Source organism: Cannabis sativa, chromosome 7, assembly GCF_029168945.1.
Source record: "Cannabis sativa cultivar Pink pepper isolate KNU-18-1 chromosome 7, ASM2916894v1, whole genome shotgun sequence".
Classification (NCBI taxonomy): domain Eukaryota; kingdom Viridiplantae; phylum Streptophyta; class Magnoliopsida; order Rosales; family Cannabaceae; genus Cannabis; species Cannabis sativa.
The window spans coordinates 4,322,536-4,333,572 of record NC_083607.1 but is presented as its reverse complement, the minus strand read 5'-3'; the positions used below and the strand labels follow the sequence as shown (position 1 = coordinate 4,333,572).

Below are 11,037 nucleotides of genomic sequence, written 5' to 3'. Positions count from 1 at the left end.
TGAAAAATGGAGACTTGTAAAATATTTTTATGATGGTTTAACCCCTTCAAACCGACAAATGATTCAATCTATGCATACCGGAAAATTTTTGAAATTACAAGGGCAAGAGGCTTGGGAAGCTCTTGAAGAATTATCTGTTAATTCACAACAATGGAATTATTCTGAGCCTAGGTCTAGAGCAAATAATTCACCTAAAAGAGGAGGAAAATATGAAATTAAAGAAGAAACTGATTTGAGAACATCTTTTGAAAAATTAGCAAGAAAAGTAGAAGCCTTAGTCATAAGTCAAAATACGAATTCTCATGTTCAACCTAAAAAAGATGTTTTTGCTAGTACTTGTCATAATGATCAATCATGTCCTTCTTTTCTTGAAACATTTTCCGAAGAGGCTAATGCATTACATTCATATGGTAAACCAAATGATAGCCCATTTTCTAACACATACAATCCTAATTGGAGAAACCATCCAAATTTTTCATGGAGACAAAACCAACCACAAATGAACCAAGGAAACCAATTCAACATGCCAAATCCGAATCATGCCCAACCAAGTCAACCTTACCCTCCACAAAGAAAGCCTTCCTTAGAAGACACTTTACAACAATTCATGCAATCCACCCAACAAATCATGCAAAATCAATCTCAATCCATTGCCAAACTTGAGACACAATTGGGTCAACTTGCCAATGCCGTAACTGAGAGAGAAAAAGGAAGATTTCCTAGCCAACCCGTCCCAAATCCTAAAGGCCAACATGAAGTAGGAATTCCAAGTCATAAAGAAGAAGCTAAGTCTATTTCAACTCTTAGGTCTGGAAAACAAATTGCCAAACCCGATTACACACCTCAAGTTGAAAAAGACCAAAGCCAACCTCAAAGTTCCAACACAAATGACTTGTCAAAAGATAATGATCAAATTCTTCCTTCCATTCCAAAAGCTCCTTTTCCACAAAGATTACTCCCACTCAAGAAAGGCAACCAATATAGTGACATCTTAGAAGTGTTCAAACAAGTAAGTATCAACATCCCATTCTTAGATGCCATTAAACAAATTCCTGCCTACTCCAAATTCTTGAAAGACCTTTGCACTGTTAAAAGAAACACTAATGTTCCAAAAAAGGCATTTTTAACTGAACATGTTAGCTCCATAATTCAATATAAAAGCCTTGTGAAATATAAAGATCCTGGTTGTCCAACAATTTCATGCATCATTGGTGATCATTTTATTAACAAAGCTTTACTTGATTTAGGAGCTAGTGTGAATTTATTGCCTTATTCTGTTTATAAGCAACTTGGTCTAGGAGAATTAAAACCAACTTCTATAACACTTCAATTAGCTGATCGTTCTGTGAAAATTCCTAGAGGTATTATAGAAGATGTTTTAATTAAAGTGGATAAGTTCTATTTTCTGTTGATTTCATTGTTCTTGATACTCAACTCGTTGAAAATGCTCATGCTCAAATACCCATCATTTTAGGTAGACCATTTTTAGCTACATCTAATGCAATTATCAACTGTCGTAATGGTGTATTGAAATTATCTTTTGGAAACATGACTGTTGAATTGAATGTTTTTAATGTTGCTAAGTCTGTTGAGTGTGAGGAAATACATGAAGTAAACATGATTAACACGGAAAATATGTTTGAAATGGACATGAATGAATCTTTTGAAACTTATTCAAAAATGTTTGGAATGTGCTTAAATGTTGATGATTTTATTCATGATGTCAATTCTTTGCTTGAGTCTACCCCACTAATGGATACTGAAAAATGGAAAGCCAAAATTGAACCATGTATTCCATTAGAGCATGTTGAGTCAACTCCTGAACCACCAAAGTTAGATCTTAAACCTTTGCCCGACACTTTGAAATATGCATTTCTAGGAGAGTCTAACACTTATCCCGTTATCATTGCATCTGATTTAGATGAAAAACAAGAAACAAAGTTGTTAGATATCCTTAGAAAACATAAAAAGGCCATAGGTTGGACCATGGGAGACATTAAGGGAATTAGCCCAGCTGTGTGCATGCATAGAATTCATTTAGAAGAAAATGCTAAGCCCTCCCGAGAAAGTCAAAGAAGATTAAATCCAAACATGAAAGAGGTAGTAAGAGATGATGTAATTAAAATGTTAGATGTAGGGATCATTTACCCTATTTCTGACAGAGTCCATGGGTTAGTCCCGTTCAAGTTGTTCCAAAAAGTACGGGATCACTGTTGTTAAAAATGAACAAAATGAGTTAATCCCTACTAGAGTCCAAACTGGGTGGAGAGTGTGTATAGACTATAGAAAGTTGAATAGTGTCACTAGGAAAGACCACTTCCCATTACCCTTCATTGACCAAATGCTTGAACGATTAGCTGGCCATGCTTATTATTGCTTTCTTGATGGGTACTCGGGATATAACCAAATCCCCATTGCCCCCGAAGATCAAGAAAAGACTACCTTTACTTGCCCTTTTGGAACCTTTGCATATCGTCGCATGCCTTTTGGTCTTTGTAATGCTCCTGCAACATTTCAAAGATGTATGATTGCAATATTTTCTGATATGGTTGAAAGAAATCTTGAAGTGTTTATGGATGACTTTTCTGTGTTTGGAAATTCTTTTAATGATTGTTTGCACCATCTTTCTCTTGTTTTAATTCGTTGCAAAGAAATGAATTTAGTTCTTAATTGGGAAAAATGTCATTTCATGGTTAAAAAGGGAATTGTCTTAGGTCATGTGATTTCATCTCAAGGAATAGAAGTTGATAAAGCAAAAGTACATCTTATTTCAAAACTTCCTCCACCTAAGACAGTAAAAGAAATTAGATCATTCTTAGGCCATGCCGGTTTTTATAGAAGATTCATAAAAGACTTTAGCAAAATTTCACGCCCTTTATGTCATTTACTTGGAAAAGAAAATGCTTTTGTCTTTGATAATGATTGCCATGTTGCCTTTGAAAAATTGAAATCCCTTTTAACTAGTGCACCCATTATTCGCCCTCCTGATTGGAATGTTCCTTTTGAAATAATGTGTGATGCTTCTGATTATGCAATTGGTGCTGTTTTAGGACAAAGAATTAACAAGTTACCTCATGTAATATACTATGCTAGCAAAACTTTAAATGAAGCTCAATTGAATTACACTACAACTGAAAAAGAATTGCTTGCTGTTGTGTTTGCATTAGAGAAGTTTAGGTCTTATTTGTTAGGATCTAAAATAATTGTCTATTACGATCATCTTTGCATTGAAATATCTCTTGTCGAAAAAAGATGCTAAATCTCGTTTAATTCGTTGGATCTTGCTTTTACAAGAATTTGATTTAGAGATACGTGATAAAAAAGGTTCTGAAAATGTTGTAGCTGATCATTTGTCTAGAATTGTTGTTGAAACTAATCATGATTCCACCACTATCATTGAAACTTTTCCTGATGAACAACTCATGCATGTATCTTCTTTTCCTTGGTATGCTGATATTGTCAATTATTTGGTCACTGGTGAAATTCCTTCTCATTGGTCTAAACAAGATAAATCTAAATTTTATCTTTGAAGTGAAAAATTTCATGTGGGATGATCCTTATTTGTTTAAATATTGCCCCGATCAAATAATAAGAAGATGCATTCCAAATTGTGATCAATCTAAAATCATATCTTTTTGTCATGATCATGCATGTGGTGGACATTTTAGTGGTAAGAAAACTGCTTTGAAAATTTTACAATGTGGATTTTATTGGCCTACTATTTTTCATGACACTTATATGCATTGTAAATCTTGTGAGCGTTGCCAAAAATTAGGAAGTGTAACTAGGAGAAACATGATGCCTTTGAATCCTATTCTTATTGTTGAAATATTTGATGTTTGGGGCATTGATTTTATGGGTCCATTTCCTAATTCTTTTGGTAATTTGTACATTCTTGTTGGTGTTGATTATGTGTCTAAATGGGTAGAAGCTATTGCATGTCACACTAATGACCACAAAGTTGTGCTTAAGTTTTTGAAAGAAAATATTTTCTCACGATTTGGTTCACCACGTGCCATCATTAGTGATAATGGTACACACTTTTGTAATAAGCCTTTTGAACATTTAATGAAACAATATGGCATTACACATAAAGTCACTACACCTTATCACCCACAAACGAGTGGCCAAGTTGAAATATCAAATAGGGAGATTAAGCACATCTTAGAGAAAACTCGTCAACCCCACTAGGAAAGATTGGTCCCTAAGACTCATTGATGCATTATGGGCATATCGTACTGCATATAAAACACCCATTGGAATGTCTCCCTATAGACTTGTTTATGGGAAGGCATGCCACTTACCCGTTGAGTTAGAACATAGAGCCTATTGGGCTATCAAGCAACTTAACTTTTCCTTAGACAAAGCGGGTGAGAAAAGAAAGCTTCAATTGAATGAGTTAGAAGAGCTTAGGCATGATGCATATGACTATTCGAAAAAGTATAAGGACCGAATGAAATTTTACCATGACAAAAATATTTTGAGAAAAGATTTTTCTCCCGGTCAAAAAGTCCTTTTATACAATTCTCGTTTGCATCTCTTTCCGGGAAAGTTACGCTCTAGGTGGGTAGGTCCATACATTATTCGCACTGTTTTTCCACATGGAGCCATTGAAATTGAAAATCCTAATAATGGTAATGTATTCAAAGTTAATGGACAAAAATTGAAACCATTTTTAGAATTGAAAAATGTGGAAGTGGATGAAATCCTCCTTGAGGATCCAATTTACCATGATCCTTAATTGCTCTCATCAATTCTTGGTAATATGTGTTTTTCTTTATGTTTTAGATTAACATTTTGTTTTGATTTTTGTTATCATTTTGTTGCTCTTGACATGCTCCAAGATGAGGTATGACCATTCTAAACTCTCAACTCTTTCACTTTCAATTTATATTTGTATTTTGATACATTGAGGACAATGCATAAATTAAGTTTGGGGTGGTGAGTTCCTATGGTTATTTCTTTCATGTGCTTAGAAATGGTAGAGTATTTTTCACTAAAAAAAAAAAAAAAATTATTGTTTGGATGCTAAAGTAGTAATATTATATATTTTTATAAAAAAAATGTTTATTATTATTTTTCTAGTAAAAAAAAAATATATATATTAATTTTCTATATATATATATATATTTATGCCTTAAAAAAAAAAAAAAAACCCTTTGGTGATATCCCCTTTTTCCTATGATAATACCCTTGATTGAGTTTGATTTTAGTTTATACAAATATGAATCTCTTTTAAGCTTTATTTTTAATTCTTGGGTCAATTTTGCTAAAAAATCAAATTTTGAAAAAAAAAAAAAAATTTATTTATCTTGTTATGTGCAATAAATATTTTGTTACAATAATTTTTCCAAAATTCACATAATAATTTGATAAATAGATTTTAGATTTATAACTTAAATTATATTTTCAAAGCAAGATTGACTATTGAATTAATTACATGAGTTTAATTTTTATTCATATTTTATATAAGCTATTTTCAATGTGCAATTTTTGAGGACATGTTTGATATCACCAAAATAAAAAAAAATGTGTGTTTTTAATTTTTCTTTTGCTTGAGGACTAGCAAAATTTTAAGTTTGGGGTTGTGATAACTCTAGAAATTAGAGTTATTTTACACATTTTTTTACTAAAAATTGGTTTAGTTCTTAAGTTATTAATTAATTTAGTAAGTTTTTAATTAATTTTGAATTTATTAGCTTTATTGTAATTTTATTTGTTTTTGTGTGTTTTTATATTTATTTTATTATAATATGTTATGTGGTATTTATTTTTTTAATTTTATTTTAGTTTTCTAATTAATTTTATGTATTTTTAGGTGTGTTTGTGGAATGAAATGTGGGATTAAAATGAAGAAAAAACTTAAGAAAATGGGCCAAAAATGCAATTTCTAGAAAGAAAATCACATCAGCCCAAAACGAAGTCCACTCTCGGTCAGAAAAGTTGACTCAATCCGAGCCATCCAAAGTCAGATCTAAGGGCTCCCATCCACGCGTGAGATCCACCCGACCAAGGAGCAAGTGAAGCTCCAGCCAGCTGCCGCGTGGGACCCGCACGCAGCATCTTGTCCCCCACTCTTCCTTCCGCCAGCTGGCCTGCGTGGTCCCCAGCCGTCAGCTTTCCCAGCCAACCAGAAGGCGCCACGCGAGCCCAGTCAGCCTCCTCCTCCACTCCCAGCTCGCCAGCTGCCACCTGCAGAAGAAAAAAGAAGAAAAAATTGGCTGTTAATTGTATTGCACACATCCAAAAATCACACCAACAAAAGGCCAAAATCCTTATTTTTCTCAAATACTTTACACATAAATATCCATTTTATCTTTCCAATTTATTTCACCTAAATAAACATTCCCATTTTATTTTACCCTATCTTTTTCACTATTTTTCCATCCAAACAAACATTTATTTTTTCCAATACTCTTACACATACTCTATTTATCCCTTCTCTTCCCAACACTAATTAAATTAATCAATTTATTTATTTTATTTTGATTAATTTAATTCTCCAATTTTTCCTATAAATATGGTGTTGGAAGACCATTTCAAGGGACATCTCTTCACCCTCCTAAACACCTCTTCAACCCAAAACACTTCTCCATTCCACACTCTTCATTTTTACCATTTTCTTTCTACCATTTTTACACTTTGAAGAGCATGTCAAGTATGTTTATCTTTTGTAATTTTTATCTAGTTATGAGCTTCTAATCTTTTTTCAAGATTATTAAGATGATGATGAAGCAAAATGTAACTAGATAGTGTTTATGTTTGTATGTTGATTTCCCATTTGTGCTATAAAGTTCATGGATTTTTCTATCAAAAATATGTCTTTTTTATCTTCAATATCATGTATTTTTGATTGTTAAAGCATATTTCTACTTAGTTCTTCATTATGCAAAAATATAATACTCTTTGATTAAATGTCTTTCATTAAATTGTTTACATCTAATTCTTAGAATATAAGTGTTATATTTTGCCTAAACATAGTTTCTTTGATTTTGTGTAGTTTCATTAAATTGTAACACATTTAATGCTTAGAAATTATACATTTTATAAGTGAAGAAAAATCCTACCTTTTTGAAAATAACTTGTACTTAAATGAAAAATATATTTTGGAAAATATGGTGAGATTCATTTTAACTATATTTAAAACTTGGGAATCAATATACTTATAAATATTATTGAACTTGCATTTTGTGGATTCTAATATCTTAATAATCTTATTTTACACATCTTATTTGAAAATCATTTTCATACTCACTCATCTTTAATCTTAAGTATTTTAGTTACTTGTCTTTTATTTTATTTTGCAATCCCATCAAATATTTGGAGCTAGGTTAGAATATTCTTATTTTGTTTGAAATAGTTTCTTTTGATGTTAGTCAACTCCCATGGGTTCGACCTTGCACTTACATGAACACTATATTCCGAAACGATTCGTGCACTTGCGAGTATAAATATTAAAACACTCACTTTTGAGGACAACAAGTGCAGTATTTTGATCACCCTCTTTTACCCAACTCAGCTTAGATTTTTGGTGCATGAAAGAGCAGAAAGCCTTATGTACAGTTGCATATGAGCTTTGGCTTCCATATATTTTATTTGATAATTATTAAATAGATGAAATTTATATTTAAATAAAAAGAACTAGATAAATGATATTTTGGAAAAGATAGCAGTGTTTCATTTAAATGAGACAAAATGAAAAAAAAAAAAAATCAAATCCTTGAGGCCCACATGGGATTTCGGCCAAGGCTTTGGTTTTATGGTCCATTGTATATTTTTAAAGCCCATCTAAACCTAACCCTAAGCGATAGCTATATAAAAGAAGTGATGGAAGAGAGCTTAGTGATTCTATTTTAATTTTTAACCTAATTTCTAGATCTGACACAAGAAAAAATCTCCTCTCTTTCTCTTTGATTTTCAAAAATCACTATAGCTATTTCTCTCTCTCAAAATATGTTCCAAAGGTGAATTGAGTATCAATCCACACTATTTAAAGTGATACTCAGACCTTTGTGGTAGATTATGAAGAACTATCGCTTTTTGGGTTAAGGAAGGAGAATCTAGGTTCATTACTTGTTACTACTCTGTAACAAAATTGAAAAAAATATTAGAGTACTGAACAAAAGGAGACATTATATTTCGCTCCAACTAATGTAAGGTTTCTTATACTTTTACATGTTTAATTTATCATTTTAGGAATTTCATATATAGGATGTTAGATTATACATATTTATAATCAAACATACACACTACTAAAAAAAACCCCTTTTTAGTCCATCAACATTAGACTAGATAAATTTTTCGAGTCCCTTTTGTGTTGGACATAATAGTCTGGGACATAAAAGGAGTATTTTCTAAATTAAGATTATTGTAAATTAAGATCCTGATAAAATAAATTCTAACCTCACAGACTCCAACTCGGACTCAGACCCTGGACCTAGACTCGGACCTGGACCTAAACCCAAACCTAGACCTGGACTCAGACCCGAACTCGGACCCAAACTTAGACCCAAACCTGGACCCGAGTTCAGGTTTGGGTTTTGGGTCCAAGTTTGGGTTCAGGTCTAGGTCCGAGTTCTGGGTTCGGGACTCGGGTCCGGGTTTGAGTTGGGGGTCGAGTCTTGGGGTCCGAGTTTGGGTCTGGGGTCTGGGGTCCAAGTCCTGATTTTGATCTAGGGTTCGGGTCCGAGTCCAGGCCGTGATTGAGATTAGAGTTAAGATTATTATAAAAAAATTTATAAATTTACACAACTTATGCTTAGTGGTATGATATGTATGCGAGTTCCTCATGAAACAATAAATTTGAACAAAAAAAACTATATTGATAAATTAATTGTGCATTTGTGTTAATTTAAATATTACAATTAACAAAAGGCTTTGTTATTAATATATAAAAATAAATAAAAAAAATCGAGACAACAACTGTATATAAATTCTTATTATTAATCACTACAAAAAATTTTAATTTTAGTTACAACAAAACTTATGACTAAAAGTAAAAAAATTGTGACTAATTATAAATCATGATTCTTACGTTGTAACTAAAAAATCTGTGGCTAAAAGTATTAGTCACAAAAATTATATTTTGTTGTGACTAAATATATTTTTAATCATAATACTTGTTGTGACTAAAACTAATGACAATTTGTAACTAAATAGCATGTTTTAGTCACAAGTAACATTTTGTTGTGACTAAAAGTCACATTTAGTCAAAAAAATTATGTTGTGACGAAAAAATTGTCACTAAAAGTAGCAGTTTTTTGTAGTGAATAATAATCTTTATTTAGTTTTTATTTATATTATATATATAAAATATAAAAAAAAAAAAAAAAAAAAAATTGATTGACAGTCCGTGGTGAAAGGGAAATTAAAGAGAGTGAGAAGAGAGGGGGGTCCTATGTATAGCTTCCTCTCTGAAATTAATGGAAGTAAAGTTAGATGTATTATGAGTTGTTTTTGTGTTGCAAATTCCAAGAACCAATTTATAGTTATTGTGATCTGGATTTATAATATGCACTATATGGGTTTTATCCTAAGGTTTTACACTGTTTCTTGAAAGAGAATAACTGTACAAGTGTCCCCTCTTTTGCTACTTCTTTAGGAGGAAAAACAAAAGCCTTACCATCTTATCAACCAAGCTCTTCTTTTAAAGACACACACATTAATTTATTTAAATAACCAAACTTCACTTACTCACTCACTCAATCTTCCATCTCTACATTTTAATTCTCCTTAAAGTTTTGGTTACACACTTACACAACAACATATATGTTTTATTTACCCCACTCATGACTCAATTCACAACCCCACAAAAAATAAAGTTTATAATTGAATTTTTAACACACATACTATAGTAATAAATATCAAATAATTAAAACAAGTTACTTTCTCTAGAATCTTTGACAACATATTCAAGTGTGTAGGCCATTATACAAATTTATATATATACTAATAATAATTTTATTTTCTTAATTAGTAAATACATACATCTTTATTAATTAGTATTGTTATTGAATATTAGTGGTGTGTCCAGCATCTTTTATAAGTGGTGCTCCACGATTAGCGATATTCCATAAAAGTTATTTTTTTAAATATAAGATCTGATACTTAATTACACCAATAACGACATGACACCGAAAAAAATGTGACACTATACATCACTCGGCATGAGCTAATAATGTGTGTTGAGAATCATGGGGTTATATCTCAAAACCAATTGGCAATGAGTGGAGTAGCCCATGTTCTTATATATGGCTCAATTCTCTACCATTTATTCTATGTGGGACAATATCCACAACATTCCTCCTCAAGATGATGGCTATTTTTGCTCATCAATCTTGAACCGTATCAGAGTGGACATGGTCACTATCTGTATAGGTGCATATCGGATAAGATCACTTGCCCGCAAGGGATATGGCTCTGATACCATGCTGAGAATCATGAGGTTCCATCTCAAAACCAATTGGCAATGAGTGTAGTAACCCATGTTCTTATATATGGCTCAATTCTCTACCATTTATTCCATGTGGGACATGTTGAGAATCATGGGGGTCCATCTCAAAACCAATTGGCAATGAGTGGAGTAGCCCATGTTCTTATATATGGCTCAATTCTCTACCATTTATTCCATGTGGGACATTGTCCACAATAATCTTAAAATCTTATTGTTAGTTTTGGCTAGAGTACTTTTTGTTATTATCTTTAAATTTTATGAATTTTGGTGTAGTTCCAAATATTGTTTTTATTTATAATTTAAATGCTTGGTAGTATGCAAGACAATAAAAATAATTTTTTTTTTTAAAATAATAAAGCGTGTTTGATCTTTTTTTTTGAAAATAGTTAGAAAACAAAGTTTAAAAAAATAAGAATTTTGAATGTGTTTAAATGATTATATTATTGCGATAGATCATGAGGAATTTACTTGTGTCAAATTATTATTTCAATATTATCACAATAATTTATAATAAATCTATTAAATTAGATGAACTAATTTAACATGATATGGATAGTTAATTCTTGTTTGTTTAATGCACTAAT

The 11,037-nt window shown here is 31.6% G+C and overlaps 1 protein-coding gene across 1 annotated transcript; it reads left to right on the top strand.

Moving 5' to 3' along the window:
- Positions 1-4,261: 4,261 nt before the first annotated feature.
- On the top strand, positions 4,262-4,741 carry LOC133039576 (uncharacterized). Its single transcript, XM_061118466.1, has one exon. It carries the CDS (start codon positions 4,262-4,264, stop codon positions 4,739-4,741), a length of 480 nt encoding a protein of 159 aa, XP_060974449.1.
- Positions 4,742-11,037: the final 6,296 nt, after the last annotated feature.